Source organism: Pelophylax lessonae, assembly GCF_965119305.1.
Source record: "Pelophylax lessonae genome assembly, chromosome: 8".
Lineage (NCBI taxonomy): Eukaryota > Metazoa > Chordata > Amphibia > Anura > Ranidae > Pelophylax > Pelophylax lessonae.
This window is the reverse complement of record NC_138775.1, coordinates 247,215,207-247,237,732: the sequence shown is the minus strand read 5'-3', so window position 1 is coordinate 247,237,732 and position 22,526 is coordinate 247,215,207. Positions and strand designations below refer to the sequence as shown.

The 22,526-nt window shown below is 43.0% G+C and overlaps 1 protein-coding gene across 1 annotated transcript in view; it reads left to right on the top strand.

Annotated features, from left to right (window-relative positions):
- The window catches only part of LOC309562237 (sodium/glucose cotransporter 4-like), a gene marked incomplete at both ends in the record, with an annotated part of 115,448 nt that overhangs the window by 70,211 nt on the left and 22,711 nt on the right, over positions 1 to 22,526 (top strand). Inside the window, 4 exons of the mRNA XM_082266358.1 lie at positions 62 to 126; positions 2,568 to 2,718; positions 3,626 to 3,691; positions 5,942 to 6,081. Coding sequence (XP_082122484.1) covers positions 62 to 126; positions 2,568 to 2,718; positions 3,626 to 3,691; positions 5,942 to 6,081 — 422 coding nt within the window. The remainder of the gene's footprint in view (positions 1 to 61; positions 127 to 2,567; positions 2,719 to 3,625; positions 3,692 to 5,941; positions 6,082 to 22,526) is intronic.

Sequence of the window (22,526 nt, the reverse complement as noted above, 5' to 3'; positions counted from 1 at the left end):
ACTGTTGGGAGATGTTATGTTATTTTTGTAATAAATTATGATTTTTTTATTTTTGTTTTAGTTATTGTACCAGTGGGTTATCCTAGACCAGCTGTTATCACGTTGTCTTTTTGCATCTTGCTTTTGGTAAAACTTTGGTCTTTATATATATATATATATATATATATATATATATATATATATATATATATATGCAGGTCCCTCTCGAAAAAATAGCATATTGTGATAAAGTTCATTATTTTCTGTAATGTACTGATAAACATTAGACTTTCATATATTTTAGATTCATTACACACAACTGAAGTAGGGCAAGCCTTTTATTGTTTTAATATTGATGATTTTGGCATACAGCTCATGAAAACCCAAAATTCCTATCTCAAAAAATTAGCATATTTCATCCGACCAATAAAAGAAAAGTGTTTTTAATACAAAAAAAGTCAACCTTCAAATAATTATGTTCAGTTATGCACTCAATACTTGGTCGGGAATCCTTTTGCAGAAATGACTGCTTCAATGCGGCGTGGCATGGAGGCAATCAGCCTGTGGCACTGCTGAGGTGTTATGGAGGCCCAGGATGCTTCGAAAGCGGATTGAGCTCATCCAGAGTGTTGGGTCTTGCGTCTCTCAACTTTCTCTTCACAACATCCCACAGATTCTCTATGGGGTTCAGGTCAGGAGAGTTGGCAGGCCAATTGAGCACAGTAATAACATGGTCAGTAAACCATTTACCAGTGGTTTTGGCACTGTGAGCAGGTGCCAGGTCGTGCTGAAAAATGAAATCTTCATCTCCATAAAGCTTTTCAGCAGATGGAAGCATGAAGTGCTCCAAAATCTCCTGATAGCTAGCTGCATTGACCCTGCCCTTGATAAAACACAGTAGACCAACACCAGCAGCTGACATGGCACCCCAGACCATCACTGACTGTGGGTACTTGACACTGGACTTCAGGCATTTTGGCATTTCCCTCTCCCCAGTCTTCCTCCAGACTCTGGCACCTTGATTTGGGAATGACATGCAAAATTTGCTTTCATCCGAAAAAAGTACTTTGGACCACTGAGCAACAGTCCAGTGCTGCTTCTCTGTAGCCCAGGTCAGGCGCTTCTGCCGCTGTTTCTGGTTCAAAAGTGACTTGATCTGGGGAATGCGGCACCTGTAGCCCATTTCCTGCACACGCCTGTACACGGTGGCTCTAGATGTTTCTACTCCAGACTCAGTCCACTGCTTCCGCAGGTCCCCCAAGGTCTGGAATAGGTCCTTCTCCACAATCTTCCTCAGGGTCCGGTCACCTCTTCTCGTTGTGCAGCGTTTTCTGCCACACTTTTTCCTTCCCACAGACTTCCCACTGAGGTGCCTTGATACAGCACTCTGAACAGCCTATTCGTTCAGAAATTTCTTTCTGTGTCTTACCCTCTTACTTGAGGGTGTCAATGATGGCCTTCTGGACAGCAGTCAGGTCGGCAGTCTTACCCATGATTGCGGTTTTGAGTAATGAACCAGGCTGGGAGTTTTTAAAAGCCTCAGGAATCTTTTGCAGGTGTTTAGAGTTAATTAGTTGATTCGGATGATTAGGTTAATAGCTCGTTTTAGAGAACCTTTTCATGATATGCTAATTTTTTGAGATAGGAATTTGGGGTTTTCATGAGCTGTATGCCAAAATCATCAATATTAAAACAATAAAAGGCTTGCACTACTTCAGTTGTGTGTAATGAATCTAAAATATATGAAAGTCTAATGTTTATCAGTACATTACAGAAAATAATGAACTTTATCACAATATGCTAATTTTTTGAGAGGGACCTGTATATGTGTGTATATATATATATATACACACACATTTGAATAGTGTCAAAAAAGGACCTGCCTTCTAGTTTACAGTGCAGTACACCACAATGCACAGCATTGGTCTCCAAACTTTTGAAACAAAGTGTCCGTTTACTGCCCTTCAAATTTTAGGGTGATAGCCTGTGGTCAGTGGGAGTGGAAAATGCCCTGGAATCAGTGGGTGTAAACCATGCCATAGGCTTGGTTTTCAGTGGGGAAAAAAAAAATTACATAATTGGTGTCAGCAGGATGTCCCATCAGTGGTGTCAGTGGGAGAAATAATGCCCGATCATTGGTGTCAGTGGGAGGAATAGTACCCTGTCGTTGGTGTCAGTAGGAGGAATAGTGCACCGTCAGTGGTGTCAGTGGGAGAAATAATTGCCCCATCATAAAAGAGGGTGTGTAATTCTCACGCTGTCTGATAATTATGTCCACCTAAAACCTTTAATGCTGCAGGTACTGTTATTGGTAAACTACACAATCCAGATTAATGTAACAGGGGGGAGTACCGTGCTTTAAAGGTGCATCTGTGCTAAACTATTAATGTGTTGTTCCAATATATAAATTAATCATACAAATAATATATCTAAAGTGACTAAGTGCTTCAGTGATTAATATAATATGTGTTTCACCATAAATAAATACCGTTGATTAATAAGTGTATACAAATCTTATATGCATATAATAATCAATCCGTGCATACAATAAATATAGACCCATTTATATTGGCCCATTTATTTTGGAGATTCAAAGGTCCTTCCCATATCCCTGGCAAACCAATCCTCAATATAAGGAGAAAATCGGTATCCAGCAGCCTTACAGCATTCAAGTGGCAGAGAGGAGTAAAGAGCATATCTCAGAGAAACAGCATAAGGTGTATTATGGAAGGAATGGAGGTGAGTGCTTAGGACACCTAGTGGTCACCGTACTGAAGAGCACCTGCATGCATTTTTTAGGAGGAAGATTTTTGATCACTGTTCAACACTATTGAGGACACTTATGCACTTTAAATATATTTAGAATATTTGAACCACATATTAATATTGATTATTTATTGTTTTAAAACATTAACAGGATACAAGCACAAATATTTTATGTATTTATTATCTATATTTATTGTATGCACGGATTGATTATTATATGCATATAAGATTTGTATACACTTATTAATCAACGGTATTTATTTATGGTGAAAGACATATTATATTAATCACTGAAGCACTTAGTCTCTTTAGATATATTATTTGTATGATTAATTTATATATTGGAACAACACATTAATAGTTAAGCACAGATGCACCTTTAAAGCGCGGTACTCCCCCCTGTTACAATGCCCCATCATAGGTGTCAGTGGGAGGAATAGTGCCCCGTCAGTGGGAGGAATAGTGCCCTGTCATTGGTGTCAGTGGGAGGAATAGTGCCCTGTCATTGGTGTCAGTGGAAGGAATAGTGCCCCGTCGGTGGTGTCAGTAGGAGAATTAGTTCCCTATTTCTGGTGTCAGTGGGAGTAATAGTGCTCCACCATTGGTGTGCGTAGAAGGAATAGTGCCTCATATCAGTGGAAGAAATAGTGCCCCAAGGGCCGGATAAAGGCAAGCAAAGGGCCACATCCAGCCCACGGGCCACAGTTTAGAGACCCCTGCGCTAGAGTAACAATTATACAGCTATTGTCCACTGCGGTGTCATTGAAAATCAATGGCATTGCAACACAATAATGCATGTAATGTAGAAGTATGAATGGTCCCTTTTTATGTACTGTATACATATTCTTGTATAATAATTTCTACTGTTTGTGCTACACAGCTGATGATATACCACAGACAAAAGATGACATCTCCTCTACTCAGGAACAGAATGGAGGTCTTGAAGGTGAGGGTTTTAAACTAAGATGCATTCATGTGTTTCCTCCTATTTTGGGACATCTTTTCAAATCTATGGAGAACTTGAGCAAATTATGTTTGTCAGCGTTCTCCGTGGTCTGATGAAAACCTTATTTATGATATATTATGTACAATCCAAGCTAGCTAAGAAATGCCGCACAGAAGTTGTATAATTGAATTTTCAGCAAATAAGAGTTTGATTAGATTGTGTGAATTCTCTCCACATCAATCTCCTCTCACTATCCTTTTAATAAGTCCAGAAGGCTTCTTTATGTCTTAAATTCCCCTTCAAGAGACCCTTTTGCTTTTACTCTGACCCGCTGATAACACAGGGGTCAGAGCGGGAGGTGAGCGGCCATTTCTTCAGGTGGAGGAGGAGAACGCTAGCACCTTATTCATTCAGCACAGAAAGTTATTTTTCACTTCAGCACTTTTTTGCACTTTATGAACTTTTTAAAAGCATGTTTTATCACAATGAATTTTAATTGATTTTTATGGTATTTGCACCTTCCAATTATTAGCATAAGTATATCTATTAATTTTTTCATGTCATCTATTTTTATTAGTGATTTTTATTGTATGCACCAGATTCACTTTGGCACAGCATTGTTATTGCACTCAAAGAAAAGGAACTCACTGCTCAAGGTGGTATGAAAGCCTGATGACACACACTGGTGCACGCCCCGGCTCGCCTCCGTAGATAATCTATGAAGAAAAAGAAACGGCTGCACTCCAGATGAGGTCAAAATCCAGATTTATTAACTGGACATCCCAATGTGACAATAGTGACAAGGTAGACGCGTTTCACACACTACAATGTGTGCTTAACTGCTTGCCGACCGCCGCAAGTAGATTTACTGCGGCGGTCAGCCCCTGCCAGGCAGAGTGACGTTAATTAACGTCACTAGCCTGGGAGGGTCTGGGGAGCGAGCGCGCGCCCGCGGAGGCGCGCTCCCGCTCCCGCACCCCCCCGCGCGTGTGACCAGCGGACCCGATGTCCGCCGGCCACTCGGCGATCGTCGGGGGAAGAGGGAGAATGTCAGGCAGCTTGTGTAAACAAGCTGCCTGTCATTCTCCTCGCTGTAAAGACACTGATTACACGGATCTAGTATGTAGATCCGTTGATCAGTGTCCTTACAGCTAGAGCCACAGCCAATCACAGTAAGAATCACGCCCCTAGGGACACACACAGCCCCTCCCTTCCAAATAAAGTTAACCCCTTCACTGCCAGTGTATTTTTACAGTAACAGTGAATATGTATAGCACTGATTACTGTAGAAATGTCACTGGTAACCCCAAAAGTGTCAAAAATGTCAGTCAAGGGTCCGATCTGTCCGCCGCAATGTCGCAGTACCGCAAAAAAAATCGCAGATCGCCGCCATTACGCGTTAAAAAAAAAAACAACAAAAATGACAAAAATCTTTCCCTTTGTTAGTAAACGCGATAACTTTTGCGCAAACCAATCAAAATACGCTTTTTGCGATTTTTTTTTTTTTACCAAACATAGGTAGGATAAAACAAATTGGCCAAAAATGTTAAAAAATTTTGATTTTTACATTTTTTTTTGGGGAATTTCATATATATTATTATTGCTATTTTTGCAAAATTGTCGCTCTTTTTTTGTTTATAGCGCGTGATCAAAAAATCGCACAGGTGATCAAATACCACCAAAAGAAAGCTCTGTTTGTGGGAAAAAAAGGACGTCAAATTCGTTTAGGTACAGCGTCGCATGACCGCGCAATTGTCCGTTAAAGTCACGAAGTGCCGAATCGCAAAATACCCCCTGGTCTTTTAGCAGGAAAATCCTCCGGGGCTTAAGTGGTTAATCATTACAAAGAAAAAATTGAGTTGTTATACCCATTTTTCTTTGTAATGATTAAGCACACATTGTAGTGTGTGAAACGCGTCTACCTTGTCACTATTGTCACATTGGGATGTCCAAATCTGGATTTTGACCTCATCTGGAGTGCAGCCGTTTCTTTTTCTTCATTGTTATTGTACTATTTAATTTTTTTCACACGTTATCTATTTTTATCAGTAATTTTTACTGTTGTATTATTTTTGTTGATTTATTTTATGCAGTGGAAGCATTATTAGTGGTTGCAAGCTTAGTTTTCCTTCAAGACTCCTTACAACCAGTCTACACCACTTCTTATGTGTAATTTGGCAAAACACAACCATGGAAATCTTTGTGTTGCTCTGTACAATCCTTGAATATCATACCTCTTTATAATTACAGCCCCTTCATACCCCTGGTGGAAGAAGCTCTATTACTGGTTCGTTGGTACCTCCATGCAGCCCAAAGTCCAACTGACCAAAGAGGAAGAGCAACAATTGCAGAAGAAATTGACAAGCATTGAAGAAGAGCCATTCTGGAAGGTTGTGTGCAATATGAATGCTGTCATAGTGCTTGCAATCAACGTTTTCCTATGGGGATATTTTGCATAACAATGGAGAATAAATGGCATAATTTAAGGCATGCTTCAAATTCCATCAGCCATGAAACATTGGCTTTCCCAAAGCTAAACCCAGCTGGCCATGTGCATGAAATGATGGGTGTAGCTTTTGCTCACTAGGTGAAATAGTAAAATTTTCTGCTCATTGTTTGTTTATTTTTTGGTGTGTTATCTAGAACAGCCTTTCTCAACATTTTTGCCCCAGAAAAACCCCTAACATAATTTTTCAGGTTTCAGGGAACTCTTGCAAAAACAAATTCATTGGGGGTCAATGACAAAAATGCCAATACATTAGTAGTCAGTAAAAATGCAACCCCTACAAAGTGCCAAAAAAAAAAAAAAAATGGTGTCATGCCGCTGGTTCTGTCAAATAGTGTTGGACCCAAAATTATCCAGGCACCAGCAGATGGGAGGTCAATCAGCCACAGCTCAAGGAACCCTAGCAACCTCTTGAAGAACCCCGATTTGAGAATGTCCGTACAAGAAGTTGCAGAACCCAACGAAAGAGCATCCACTAGAGGGCACATGATGCACTATAAGGTTATACACTATATTGTCAAAAGTATTGGGACACCTGCCTTTACACGCACATGAATGTTAATGGCATCCCAGTCTTAGTCCGTAGGGTTAAATATTCAGTTGGCCCACCCTTTGCAGCTATAACGGCTTCAACTCTTCTGAGAAGGCTGTCCACAAGGTGTTGGAGTGTGTCTAAGAGAATCTTTGACCATTCTTCCAGAAGTGCATTTGTGAGGTCAGGGACTGATGTTGGGCGAGTCTCTCCTCTAATTCATCCCAAAAGTTTTCTTTCGGGTTAAGGTCAGGACTCTGTGCAGGCCAGTCAAGTTCTTCCACCCCAAACTTGCTCATTCATGTCTTTATGGACCTTGCTTTGTGCACTGATCCAAACCATTTGGTGGAGGGGGGATTATGGTGTGGGTTTTTTTTTCAGGGGTTGGGCTTGGCCCCTTCGTTTCAGTGAAAGTAACTCTTAAGGTGTCAGTATACCAAAGACATTTTGGACAGTTTCATGCTCCCAACTTTGTGGGAACTGTTTGGGGATGGCCTCTTCCTGTTCCAACATGACTACACACCAGTGCATAAAGCAAGGTCCATAAAGACATGGATGAGCGAGTTTGGAGTGGAGCCTGCACAGAGTCCTGGCCTCAACCCAATGGATCACCTTTGGGATGAATTATAGTGCAGACTGTGAGCCAGACTTTCTCGTCCAACACCAGTGCCTGACCTCACAAATGCGCTTATGAAAGAATGGTCAAACATTCCCATAGACACACTCCTAAACCTTGTGGACAGCCTTCCCAGAAGAGTTGAAGCTGTTATAGCTGCAAAGGGTGGGCCAACTCACTAGTGAACCCTAGAGACTAAGACTGGGATGTCATTAAAGGTCATGTGCATGTAAAGGCAGGTGTCCGAATACTTTTGACAATATCATGTATGAAGGCCTTACTTACTATCTTAACCACTTGCCGACTGCAGCCCGACTATATACGGCGGTGGTCAGCCCCTCCCAGGCAAAGTGACGTATCGGTATGTCACTAGCCTGGGAGCGAATAGGTGGCGAGCGCGCGCCGCCAGAGGAGCGCTCCCACCCCTGCTCGTACCCGAAGAAGCCGGCGCGTGTGACCGGCGGACCCAATGTCCGCCGGTCACTCGCGATCCTCGGGTAAAGAGGGAGAAAGGCAGGCGGCTAATGTAAACAAAGCCGCCTGTCACTCTCCCCTGTGTAAAAGCACAGATCACTCGGTCCTGCTATGTAGGACCGTTGATCTGTGCTGTTACACACAAAGCCACATCCAATCACAGCAAGAAACACGCCCCTAGGGACACACTTAACCCCTCCCTCTCCAATAAAGTTAACCCCTTCCCTCCCAGTGTCATTTTTACAGTAACAGTGCATATGTATAGCACTGATTACTGTAGTAATGTCACTGGTACCCCCAAAAGTGTCAAAAATGTCAGTCAAGGGTCCGATCTGTCCGCCGCAATGTCGCAGCACCGCAAAGAAAAAATCGCAGATCGCCGCCATTACTCGTTAAAAAAAAAACAATAAAAATGACAAAAATCTTTCCCTTAGTTAGTAAACGCAATAACTTTTACGCAAACCAATCAAAATATGCTTTTTGCGATTTTTTTTTTTTTTTTTTTACCAAACATATGTAGTAGAAAACAAATTGGCCTAAAATGTTAAAAAATTTTGATTTTTTACATTTTTTGGGGGGGAATTTCATATAAAAATTACTGTTATTTTTGCAAAATTGTCGCTCTTTTTTTGTTTATAGCGCATGATCAAAAAATCGCACAGGTGATCAAATTAGTCAATTTCATTTGGGTACAGCGTCGCATGACTGCGCAATTGTCCGGTAAAGTCACGCAGTGCCGAATCGCAAAATAGGCCCTGGTCAGGAAGGGGGTAAAATCTTCCGGGGCTTAAGTGGTTAAGAAGATGAAGGGTAGATCCAGCAACCAAAGAAAACACACTGACCCCAACCACAGAATATGGGGAGTGGGAAAAAAATGTGTTTTCCTGGTGCCAACATAGCCGCATTTGTGGGGTAGTATGCTGCCATGAAATGGTGCCATGAGGGGAAAATTAGGTAAATATTTGATACAATTTTCCATTTTTGGATAGTGTTCCCTTTAAGATTAAACACCAATTTTATAGGATTCAGATAAGAGAAGTTAAGATAACCTTGGAAGAGGTGAAAACAACTGACAGGTAATGGCATACACAACATATCTCTAGTGGTAATCTGCAAGGCATTGTGGGTATTCACAGGTAATTGCATGTAGTATATGATTGTGTTAGTAGGCGTTCTGGGGCTCAAGGCTGATTGCATTGGTGACCCCTGCGGCAGTAAAAGAACTCCTGCATTCTCCATCCAGTCTCCGCACAATCTGCATACGTTTTATGTGACCTTCAAACACCAGGTACATTTAAGATGTTACATAGTGGAGTGCCGAGAATAGGACAATCTCACAAAAGAGCCTTTTAGAAATAACGGACCATTAAACCTAAAATTGGAGAATAAATCCTTATCAAAGGACTATTCATGACAATAAGAAAAATGCTGTTAGGTGAAATTTTTTTCTGTATAACAGTTTTAAGCTAAAGAAGAATTAAAGTTAGACTGCAGTTTAGAGCTTAGAATTGAAAACAAAGTGCTTAATTATATACAGGGAGCTCACCCTACAAGCTCCGTGCCTCCATTGTATCTACAGTACACCCCTCACATTTTTGTAAATATTTTATTATATCTTTTCATGTGACAACACTGAAGAAATGACACTTTGCTACAATGTAAAGTAGTGAGTGTACAGCTTGTATAACAGTGTAGTTTTGCTGTCCCCTCAAAATAACCCAACACACAGCCATTAATGTCTAAACCGCTGGTAACAAAAGTGAGTACACCCCTAAATAAAAATGTCCAAATTGGGCCAAATTAGCCTTTTTCTCTCCCCGGCGTCATGTGACTTGTTAGTGTTACAAGGTCTCAGGTGTGAATGAGAAGCAGGTGTGTTAAATTTAATTAATAATTCAATTTATATCGCTCTCACTCTCTCATATTGGTCACTGAAAGTTCAACATGGCTCCTCATGGCAAAGAACTCTGTAAGGATCTGAAAAAAAGAATTGTTGCTCTACATAAAGATAGCCTAGGTCAGTGATGGCGAACCTTGGCACCCCAGATGTTTTAGAACTACATTTTCCATGATGCTCAACTACACTGCATGAGCATCATGGGAAATGGAGTTCCAAAACATCTGGGGTGCCAAGGTTTGCCGCCACTGCCCTAGGCTATAAGAAGATTGCCAAGACCCTGAAACTGAGCTGCAGCATGGTGGCCAAGACCATACAGTGGTTTAACAGGACAGGTTCTCCAGCAGGTTCTTAACAGGACAGGCCAAGCATGTCTCCAGCCCTAAACCCACTCAGAACAGGCCTCGTCATAGTCGACCAAAGAAGTTGAGTGCATGTGCTCAGTGTCTTATGCAGAGGCTGTTTTGGGGAAATAGACATCTGAGTCCTGGCAGCATTGCTGCAGAGGTTGAAGGGGTGGGGGGTCAGTCTGTCAGCGCTCAGACCATAAACCGCATGCTGCATCGAATTGGTCTGCATGGCTGTCATTCTAGAAGGAAGCCTCTTCTAAAGATGATGCACAAGAAAGCCCGCAAACAGTTTGATGAAGACAAGCAGACTAAGGATATGGATTACTGGAACCATGTCCTGTGGTCTGATGAGACCAAGATAAACTTATTTTGGTTCCGATGGTGCCAAGCGTGTGTGGCAGCAACCAGGTGAGGAGTACAAAGACAAGTGTGTCTTGCCTAGAGTCAAGTATGGTGGTGGGAGTGTCATGGTCTGGGACTGCATGAGTGCTTCCAGCACTGGGGAGCTACAGTTCATTGAGGGAACCATGAATGCCAACATGTACTGTGGCATACTGAAGCAGAGCATGATCCCCTCCCTTCAGAGACTGGGCCGCAGGGCAGTATTCCAACATAACGACCCCAAACATAACTCTAAGATGACCGCTTCCTTTGCTAATGAAGCTGAGGGTAAAGGTGATGGACTGGCCAAGCATGTCTCCAGACCTAAACCATATTGCGCATCTGTGGGGCATCCTCAAACGGAAGGTGGCGAAGCGCAAGGTCTCTAACATCCACCAGCTCTGTAATGTCATCATGGAGGATTGGAAGAGGACTCCAGTGACAACCTGTGATCTCCATGCCTAAGAGGGTTAAGGCAGTGCTGGAAAATAATTATAGCCACACAAAATATTGCCACTTTGGGCCCAATTTGGACATTTTCACTTAGGGGTATAATCACTTTTGTTGCCAACAGTTTAGACATTAATTCCTGTGTGTTGAGTTAATTTGAGGGACAGCAAATTTACACTGCTACAATGTAAAGCAGTGAGTGTACAGCTTGTATAACAAAGTGTCATTTCATTTGTTGCCACATAAAAAGATATAATAAATTATTTACAAAAATGTGAGGGGTGTACTCACTTTTGTGAGATTCAACAACCCTCATAGCTAGGAACCTTGTGAAATCTATTTGCAATGAACTACACAGAATTGAAATTAAAGGTTAAGTTCATAATTTTGTTAAAAAAAAAAATTTAAAAGGTGAACTAACATCAAATATGCAGACGCCTCTGCATAAAGCAGCCACGATGCCCTGTACTGCCCTCATAGGGGGTCTGTAGACCCGTACATGCATCCCCAGGGTGAGTATCCATCATGATTTTTGAAAGGGCGAGCACTCATTGGTTTGCATAGCCACCTAACTGCATCTGAGACCGCTTCTTCGTGTACCAAAAGTATGTATCAGAATACATATTGGCCTAAATTGATGAATAAATTCGATTTTTTTTTTTGTTTTAGAGCAGAAAGTAAAAAATATTGAGACTGTAAAGCCTCAAGGTGTTTCACCTTAATGCATTTAGGTGAAAAACCTTCTCTGCTGCAGCTCCCCCCCCCCCCAGACCCCCACTTTTTCTTACCTGAGCCCGATCCAGCAATGGACATGTGGCTCCAGCCGCTGTCTCTCTTATTATTGGACAGATTGATGGCAGCAGGAACCATTGGCTCCCACTGCTGTCAATCAAATCCAGTGACAGGGGAGCGGGGCAGAATCCCGCTGTCTGTGTCAATGGACACAGGAGTGGGACTCGGGAGGGAACCCACATGGGTGCCCCCCATGGAAAGAGGCTTTCTGTGGGGGCACCCAATAAAGAAGAGGGGCCTGGGTCACCGGCGGGGGACCTCACAAAAAAGAATCGGGGCTGCATTGCGCAAAGCCATTGCACAGAGCAGGTAAGTATAGGCATGTTTGGTTTTATTTAAAAAAATAGGAGTAAACCACTTTTAAGAGCAAGAAATACAGCCACGTGCTTTGGGTGAACCCCCACTCCTCACCCCACCAGTCAATGTTAAATGCATCACAACAGAATGTACTCAGGGACCTGTATTAAAGTGGAAGTAAAGTTCCATACATGACTTTTACCTATAGGTAAGCCTATAAGAAGGCTTACCTATTGGTAGTGTAAATATCTCCTATACCTGCACTGTTTAGTGATGTCACTGGCACATGCACTCCGAAGGAACGGCGAGCCATGCCGTTCCTTCCAAGCCCTGTGCCGTAATTGGCGGCTCCCATGCGCATGCATGGGAGTGACGTCATTGCGGCTCCAGCCAGTTACAGAGCTGGAGTTTGCGAACCCAGGAGCAAGACAGGTTAACATGGGAACCTGCTGCAGCTCTGAGATCTCCTCACAGGAGGGCTTCGTTTCGAGGTAAGTTCAACAATGTGCTAGTATGCAATGCATACTGGCACATTATGCCTCTACCTTGCAGGTAAAAAAAAAAAGTCCAGAGTAGTGTCTCCTAACAGCATTAAAGGTGACTAGCTGAAGTTCTGTTAGGAAATTCTAGTCTTCATCAAGCCTTAACACTGGTCTCCTAGTGCATTTTGTATGATGCTATGACCCTTGACTGCTCGAGCTGTGAAGAAGGTGGAGGCTCCCCCCCCCCCCCCCCCAAAAAACACATTTGGCTGCATTTGATGCTCCTAATTACTAAATGTTTCAAAAAGACCTTTAAGTGAGATGAACTATGTACCAGGCACTCCTCCATACACACCCAAAAATTTACCGTGGGGCAAGCGCTTCCCTTTGTTGGTAGCTGCTGAGGACCAGGACAAGGTCCAACAACACTATATTTCCATCAGAGATCTGCTTCTTTGAAGGAAAATGCACCTTAAAGTGATACTAAACGCACACTGTTTACATTGTCCCTTCTCTTTCTGTATATAGATAATATACTGTATATCATCTGTATGATATACGGTATATAGATGATGGCACTGTAATTATTTTTTACTTTCAAATATTTTATTTTAATAATGCAAAAGCAAGAACATAAAGAAGATAACAATCGAAACATTTGCAATCTGGGTTACATAAGATTGTTGTACAATAAAGCAGATCCAACATTGATGACAATGCGTAGATGAGGCTAGAGTGAGAAATACAACAGAGACGTATCTGGGAGCTGTGATACCAAGTACGCACCAATTAAGTTAACAATAAGGAGAAGGACTGACTGCATAGAGTAATTACAGTCTAAGTTATGGCTAAAGAGTCCAAGCTCCCTCATAGCTGAGTAGGTGGGAGGGATCTACAGCATCGTCGGGTGGGTCAAGGACTGCATAGAAATATGGTACAAATTTGGACCTATCTAAGATAAAACTGACCCAGACTGCTGAACACAAGGAAGAAGAAAAGAACAGAGAGAGTGAAGCGAGAAAGGAAAGGTGAGGGAAGTAGAAAAAGGAAGAGAGAAAAAGGGGGAGGGGGAAGCAGCCGAACTCTAGAGAGGCACGCCCCAACCTCATGGCCTAAGTCAATCCCGGAACAAGGGATATTCCCACATAAGCTGCCCATGGTTCCCAAATCTTTTCAAACGTAGTTACCGTGTCTGTCAGGGATGCCACCATCTTTTCTTGGGACATAATCCACGTGATTTTGTTTCTGATTTGTCTCATGGGCACCTTTCGTTGCTTCCAGGCTGCGGCAATAGTCATTTTTGTGCCCAGAAAAATAAAAAATATTAGTTGTTGCAGGTGTTTAGAAATCTTGGGCACTCTAGATCCCAGCAGGGCATAAGCCGCTCGTCTGGGGATTCTAAGTTCGGTGACTTTGAATATCATGTGGTGTACTCTATTCCATGTGCTCCGTAACCTCGGGCAATCCCACCACACGTGGAGCATGTCGCCAGGAACCCGGCATCCTCGGAAACATAGTGGAGAGGAGGAGGGAAACATTTTATGGACTCGCGTGGGTACGAAGTACCAGCGAGTTAAAACTTTTATATTTGCTTCTATCAAGGATATGTTTCTGATGCCCCTGAAAGAGCGGAAAAACATGTTTCCCCACTCCTCCACCCCCCACGCCTCCGCCAGATCCCTTTCCCATGCTTCCATGTAGGGTAGTTTGGAGTCTTCCGACATTAATGCTAAATATATCAGAGATATGCCACCCCTTTGTGCCGCTGAGTTTCCGCACCACGTCTCATAGGCCGTGAAAGTAAATGGGGGAGTCATCCCTGTAGAGATCGAGCGCAGAAAATTAGAAATTTGCAGAAACCTATATGCTTCCGAGGTGGGCATCTGCAGTTTATCGTGACAATGTTTCAGAGTGTATGGGCCCTTAGTGGTGAAAAACTGCCCTATGCGGTAGAGGCCTTTGTCGAGCCACCATTGAAATGCTTTGATGTTCAGGCCCGGAGGGAATTGTGGATTGTTGAATATATGTGAGAGCGGTTGGAGAGAGGATGTCAGAGCCGGCAGGGTTCGCAGAGAATCCCAGAGTGCAAAAGACGCTGAGAGTGTGGGGGACAGTATGGGTGGTCTTTGTCTAGGGGAGGCCCAGAGGAGGAAGTCCAGAGTGTATGTCGGGACCGTCTGCCTCTCCATTTGAACCCAGTCCGGTTTTTCGTATCGGGAATATACTATTGAAAGTTGCGCTAGCCTCGCCGCCCGGTAATAAGCCCAAAAATTTGGTACGCCCAAACCCCCTTGTTTTCTAGGCCGGAACAAAACTTTGCGGTGCAGCCTATGCCCCGTTTTGCCCCAGATAAATTTAATTACTGTGTTTTGAAATTTTTTGAGCTGGTCCCTGATTATGGGAACAGGTAAAGCTCTAAATAGGTACAGGAGTCTGGGGAGTACATTCATCTTAATTGAGTTAATTCTGCCAAGCCAGGATAGGTTATAGGAAGACCAGTCCGTCAAGTCCCTCCCCAGGGATTGATAGATTGCTGTGTAGTTCAATTTGTGAAGGAGTTCAATTCTGGAAGGTAAATTTATGCCTAAATATTTAATGTGAGAGTTGCTCCACTTAAACTTAAATGAGGGCTGGAGACGAAGAGCTTCTTGGGGATTGATGGATACATTAAGGATGGATGATTTCGCGAAGTTCACCCGTAGGCCTGAGATTTTTGCAAATTTGTCTAATAAGGAGCAAATGTTCGGAAGAGAAGTAGTGGGAGACGTAACGAATAGCAAGAGGTCATCTGCGAAAAGAGCACACTTATGTACTGAGGGTCCGCAGGAAACCCCTTTGATGTTGGGATCCGCTCGGATAGCCAACGCCAAAGTTTCTATTGCTATTGCAAAAAGTAATGGTGAGAGGGGACATCCCTGTCTCGTGCCTTTGGAAATAGGGAAGGGGTCAGAGTAGAACCCCTGGTACCTAATCTTGGCTGTGGGTGTAGAATACAGGGAGTGCATGATACCTATGAATTTGGGACCAAAGCCCCATTTGGACAGTATCGCAAAGAGGTAAGGCCACTCGACTGAGTCGAACGCCTTCTGTAGGTCCACTGAAAGAAGGAGTCCTTCCTGACTCCCCAAGCCGTCCCAGCCTGATCCAAGTAGGGAGACAATGTCTATCGCCCTTCTAATTTGATCCGGGCCTTGCCTGCCTGGCATAAAGCCAACCTGGTCCTTGTGAATGTACGTTGTGATAAAAGAAGCCATCCTATTAGCTAAAATTTTGGTTAGTATTTTCAAGTCATTGTTAATCAATGATATCGGTCTGTAATTGCTCACCTCTCCAGGATCTGTGTCGGGCTTGGGGAGCACTGAGATGAAGGCTGAGTTACTATCTTTATCCAGCGGGTTGCCTGAATGAATCACGTTGAAGTACCTGGCCAGGTGAGGAGTTAAAGATTCTCGGAAGGTTTTATAGTAGATATTAGAAAACCCATCCGGACCAGGAGCCGAGCCCAGCTTAAGTGATTTAATCACCAATGCAATCTCCATCTCCGTGAAGGGTGCATCTAGTAAATCTTTATGTTCGGTGGCAATGGCAGGGATACGGAGATCACAGAGGAAACTTTCTAAATCAGGGTCAGCCTCCGTTCTGTCAGAAGTATATAGTTTTTTGAAGAAATCCGCAAAGGCCGGCAGTATGCGTTTGGGATTCTGTGATTTCTGGCCCCCCGCAATAGAAAATTTAGGAATGTGGATCGAGCGAAACTGGGGACGCAGTTTAGAGGCTAGCATGGAACCTATTTTATCCTTATGATGGTAAAATTTGGCTCCCTGCCATCTCAGGTACTTTTCGGCCCACTGTAATTATTTTAATGAAAAATACATCTAAGTACCTTTTTCCTATTCGACATACAGCTGTCACATGACCCAGCTTTTTCCCAGCCTGTCTGCAGGGAAACATGAGAAGGAGGAGCTTCTAGTCCTCTCCTGCTGGTCACATTTAAAAAAAAACAGCTTTTGTAATGCAGAGTAATAAAAAATAATATCAATAAACTGTTATTAAATTGTCATACAAATATAGTACTTGAAATCAAATCTTTATTCTTTTTTGCAATCACATTGTGGGAGTGGATTTCTGCCAGTCACATGCTGTGTCACACCCCTCCAGCCTCTGTCTTAGAATAACAGGGAGGTGATGCCTCCATTAATCAAGAAGTAATATCCCACCCCCATTGTGTTTAGCTGGTAAGTGGGCATGGTCATTTACCACTGTGTATACGCCCACATGTGTGACTCTATACTCACATGGGCTGCTCAGATGTGATAGGAAGAAAATGCTGACGACACTGCTCTGTAAAATCCCCAACCACAGTGGGGACATGGAGAGGAGGGGGGGACAGAGAAGTGCAGGTTCAACCAGGTTATTTTTCTGAATACAGAAAATAAATCCCATCATGAGTGAGTGAGTATAAACAGCATTTATTGATAGAGAAAATAGAAGTATCAATGCGTTACCAAGGGTAAGTAGAAAAAAGGTGTATAATAAGTGTAAATTAGACTATAACTAAGATAAAGCTTCCAATCCGTGTAGTGTCACCACATACACTGAAAATATAAATAGAAAGGCATGGAACGGCGCTATAGCTACTAAAATAAAGTAGAATAGGTAGTAAACCAGCATAAATAAATTCCCAAGTCATGCTCAAATAACTAACAACAATAAACATTTAAAAATAGAAAATCAAGTAATCCTAAGTGTCGGTTTACACTATGGCGATCCGACTTCGGGGGTGACTAGTGAAGTCGCCGTGCACCGCGACTTCGGTGCGACTTGCACGGACTTCACATAATGGAAGTCAATGCAAGTCGCTCCGACTTCGGTCAAAAGTAGTGCAGGAACCTTTTTCTAAGTCGGAGCGACTTGAGTCGCTACTATTAGAACGGTTCCCATAGCACAGAATGGAGCGCTACTTGTCAGGCGACCAAGTCACCTGACAAGTCGCGGTAGTGTGAACCGGCAGTAACTGTGAAAAGGAACACAGTATGTAAACAAATGTGCAATATAAACACAATAATGACATATATCAAATATATACAACATTCAACATGTGTAAAAATTTAAATCAAAGTACAGTATTAACATGAAGAAAAAAAAAAGTCCAGTGCAAAATAGTGGTGAGAACCAAAAAAAAAAAACTGTCTGTACTGGTATGTGCTGTGATCCAGTGAAATTCAGGATAAATAGCGATTAAATCGCTGGTCTGTCCCAACAACCGACAATCCACCACTGAAGTGACCACTCACCTTAAGACAAATAATATTGCGCTTTCAAAAGGTGAATCATCACCTGGTGAAAATCATTCCCTGGCAGATGAAACTCCGCTCACACATAAAATGAGAATGAGGGTCTTCATAGCGTAGTGTCAAACACAAGACCCGTGGGTCAAATACGGCCCTCCAGGTAATTTCATGTGGCTCTCACACCTATCCTGCAGCTGCAACATTCCCCTCATCTCCACCACCCCCTGTTGTCAGTAGAGTCCTGCTCCTCTCTGTGCAACTGCAGCACCCCCTGGTCTCAGCATTCAGAAGACTCCAGCCCTCCTCTGGTCTTCCTCCAGACCCTGCATTTTCTGCTTCCAAGCTCTGCCCCCACCGTAATGATGTAAGAAAGAGTCGGGACTCTTGCCTTCAAATGATGGGGGGGGGGCTCTTGGCATCTGATGTAAGAAGGGGTGGTGCTCTGGACATGTAGTCTTACAGATACATCCGGCCCTTTGAGGGTGACCATGTTCCTGCTGTGGTCAAAAATGTAATAGATTTTGACACCCCTGGTGTAGTATGTTAAAACTATTTTATTGGAACAAAGTAATAAAATTGAAAACTACGACAATGTTAAAGCGGGGTTCCAGCTTTTTTTGTGTTTGATTATTTAAAGTCAGCAGCCACAAAAAGTGTAGCTGCTGACTTATAATGAACACACACTCGCCTGTACCAGGATCCAGCAATGCGGCCGTCCGAAGCCCCGATCCTCTCCCTCTCCTCTCGGCGGCGCCGGCATCTCTAGTGTGGGCACCTGGCTGTGACAGCTTGTGCACGTCTTGATTGACAGCAATCTGATGTGTCCAAGAAGATTACAGGGAGGGAGGGGAAGAGGAGAACTTCCATTCAGGGTGCCACGGCACTCCGATCGGAAGTGGGAGCAGGTATCTGTCAAATCTAGGCACCCACTCCCCCCCCAAAAAAAAAATGACATTCCAAATGTGGCATGTTAGGCGGTTAGGAGTACTTAAAGCGGAGTTCCACTCAAAAGTGGAACTTTCACTTTAGTGGTCCTGACCCCCTGACATTTGGCATGTCATTTTTTTTTGGGGGGGGGGGGTGGGTACCTAGATTTGACAGATACCTGCTCCCACTTCCGCTCTGGTAGCCTAGGCGGCTTGGGCGGAAGTTCCCCTCTCCCCCTCCCTCCCTGCAATCTTCTGGTGGGACACGTGACAGGTCCCAGAAGATTGCCCAGCCATTCAGGACGCGCAACGTGACTTGCGCATGCGCAGTGCGCACCCGGCTGTGAAGCCTCGGGGAGAAGACGGAGAGAACCGAGGCTCCCGCCAGCTGCATCGCTGGACCGTGGGACAGGTGAGTATGTGTTTATTTAACCACTTCCCGACCGCCCGCCACAGTTATACTGCGGCAGGGCGGCCCTCCTGCACGGACCGACGTAGCAGGTGGGGGCAGGTGACTCAGATTGCCACCTAACACCCACGATCGTTCCCCGCTGAAAGAGAAGGACAGGCAGTTGTTGTAAACACAGCTGACTGTTCTTCTCTCTGCAATGATCACAGAGCTCCTGTAATCCTTCTATATAGGAACACACATGTCTCTATGATCATTTCACAAGCCCCACCCCCCACAGTTAGAAACACGCCCCTAGGTAACCTTTTCCCTGCCAGTGCCATTATTACAGTAACAGGGCATATTTTTAGCACTGATTACTGTAGTAATGTCACTGGTCCCCCCAAAAGTGTAAAAAATGTCAGTTAGGGGTCTGATCTGTCTGCTGCAATGTCGCAGTCCCGCAAAAAAACGCAAAATCGCCGCCATTACTAATATAAAAAAAAAACAATAAAAATGACATAAATCTTTCCCGTAGTTAGTAGACGCTTATTGTGATCTTTTTAAACAAAAATATGCCTAAAATGTTAAAAAATTTAGATTTTTAATTTTTTTTTTGGGAATGTTATATAGCAGAATGTGAAAAATATTTATATACATTTTTTTTTCAGAATTGTCACTTGTTTACAGCACAAAAAATAAAAACCTCAGAGGTGATTAATTACCACCAAAAGAAAGCTCTATTTGTGGGGAAAAAAAGGACATAAATTTTATTTGGGTACAGCATCGCACGACCACGCAATTGTCTACTAAAGTAACGCAGTGCCGAATCACAAAATATGGCCTGGTCATTAAGAGGGTAAATCTTCCGGTCCAGAAATGGTTAAAGTCAGCAGATTCACTTTTTGTAGATGCTGACTACTAATAAACACAAAAGCCAGAGGAACTCCACTTTAAAGCGCAAGTTCCATATTTGGGTGGAACTCCACTTCAACGTTTATTAATGTGGGTTTGATGAGAGTTTAGGGTATGTCCATCAGAACCAATTTTCACTTCTATCAGTCCAGCAATATCATACACACACCTGGCCCAAAACTTTTATGGAAATCCTTCACCCTGCATCAACAAACCTAATCATCATCTTTCTTGGACCAGGGAGAAGCCAACTGTGATGGGCAGAGGGCCAGATGATTGCATATGTTGTTGTTTTCTCCTCCCTGCCACCCTTCATTCCTTTAACCCCTGTTACTCTTTGACAATCCGCTATTTACAAAGTCAAACAATTCCTCTGCAGACATACAAGAGGCTGCGGGAAGTTTGGAGGAAACGTTTGATGATGTCATTAATTACTGGCCCTGTCACGGTTCCTGAACATTATGTCCAGTCTGGAAAACTTGCTCTGCAAAGCAATGTTCTCCCCTGTGAACGGCTCAATTCATCATTGTGACTGCCCGCCATGACACTGAGATGTCGTGTCCTAAAAACATTTTGCATGAAAATGAAAAAGATTAAGAAGCGTGCCAAGAGACTAACAGATGGAAGTCTGTGTACAGCTTCTAATATATAATAGAAATCTAGGACATTATTTAACCATTTGCAGATCGTATACTGTATATATATATATATATATATATATATATATATATATATATATAGTGGCAAAGTGGCTGCTGTGCACAGGATCACGTACCTGTGCGTGATCCCACACTTCCGGGTCTGGGGCGTGCACGCGCACCACTGATGACCCGCTCCTGCTATGATTGGACACAGCGGGAGCCAATCAGTGGGTCCCGCGTATGCAATGTCCACTGGTGACCGGCTCCTGCTGTGGTTGGACACAGCGGGAGCCAATCAGTGGGTCCCGCATATGCAATGTCCACTAGTGACCGGCTCCTGCTGTGGTTGGACACAGTGGGAGCCAATCAGTGGGTCCCACATATGCAATGTCCACTGGTGACCGGCTCCTGCTGTGGTTGGACACAGCGGGAGCCAATCAGTAGAGATGTATAGAACTGTTCGCCGGCGAACAGTTCCCGGCGAACTTCGCATGTTCGCGTTCGCCGCTGCGGGCGAACATATGCGATGTTCGGTCCGCCTCCTATACATCATCATTGAGGCAAACTTTGACCCTGAACATCACAGTCAGCAGACACATTCCAGGCCAATCAGCATACCTCCCTCCCACACCCTCCCACCTCCTATAAATAAGCAAGGGCAGCATCCATTTTAGATCATTTCTGTGTTACTGAGAGCAGGGAAAGTGCTGGTGCTGCTGCTGCTGTTATAGCTGGGGACAGTTCCCGGTCTTGTTAGCCAGTGTTCTTGGTACACTCCTGCTGTAAGGACAGCACCCCAAAAAGCCCTTCCTAGGGCTGGTATTTGAGGTTTTTATATATATATATATATATATATATATATATATATATATTGTCCCCAAAAGCCCTTTTGAGGGCTGGTATTTGTGTAATTTTTTTTGTTCTGTGATATATATATATATATATATATATATATATATATATTTTGTCCCCAAAAGCCCTTTTGAGGGCTGGTATTTGTGTAATTTTTTTTGTTCTGTGATATATATATATATATATATATATATATATATATATATATATATATATATATATATATATATATATATATATATATATATATATATATATATTGTCCCCAAAAGCCCCTTTGAGGGCTGGTATTTGAGTATTTTTTAATATATATATATATGTAGCATGTCCAGAACCAGAAAAAAAAATTCATATAGGTGTAAAAGGGGTTCCCACCATCCCTGCTCTACTGAAAAATTATCTTTTTTTTCTGGTTCTGGACATGCTACAGAGCTGAAACTTCACAGGTACACTTTTTAGACCCCCTATACACTAAATCACACAAAAAAAAGTTCTTAAAAATTGTCATTTTTGATAGAGAGACAATTATTGGAAAACTTAAAAAAAAAAAATCTTTGGATTTATTGTCTGGGGGGTCTAAAAAGTGTACCTGTGAAGTTTCAGCTCTGTAGCATGTCCAGAACCAGAAAAAAAAACAGAATTATGGTTAGGGCTAGGGTTAGGGTTAGGGTTAGGGTTAGGGTCAGGGCTAAGGTTAGGGTTATTTTTAGTGCTTAGGGTTAGAGGGTTAGAGTTAGAGGGGTAGGGGTAGGGATACTAACTCTAACCCTAAGTATCTCACCGTAACCCTAACCCTAGCCCCTAACACTAAACCTAACCCTAACCCTCTAACCATAACCCTAAACCTCTAACCTTAACCCTAACCCTCTAAGCCTAGCCATAAAAATAACCCTAACCCTAAACCTAACCCTAGCCCTAACCCTAACCCTAAGCCTAACCCTAGCCCTAACCCTAATTCGTATTTTTTTCTGGTTCCGGACATGCTACAGAGCTGAAACTTCACAGGTACACTTTTTAGACCCCCCAGATGCTAAATCCAAAGACA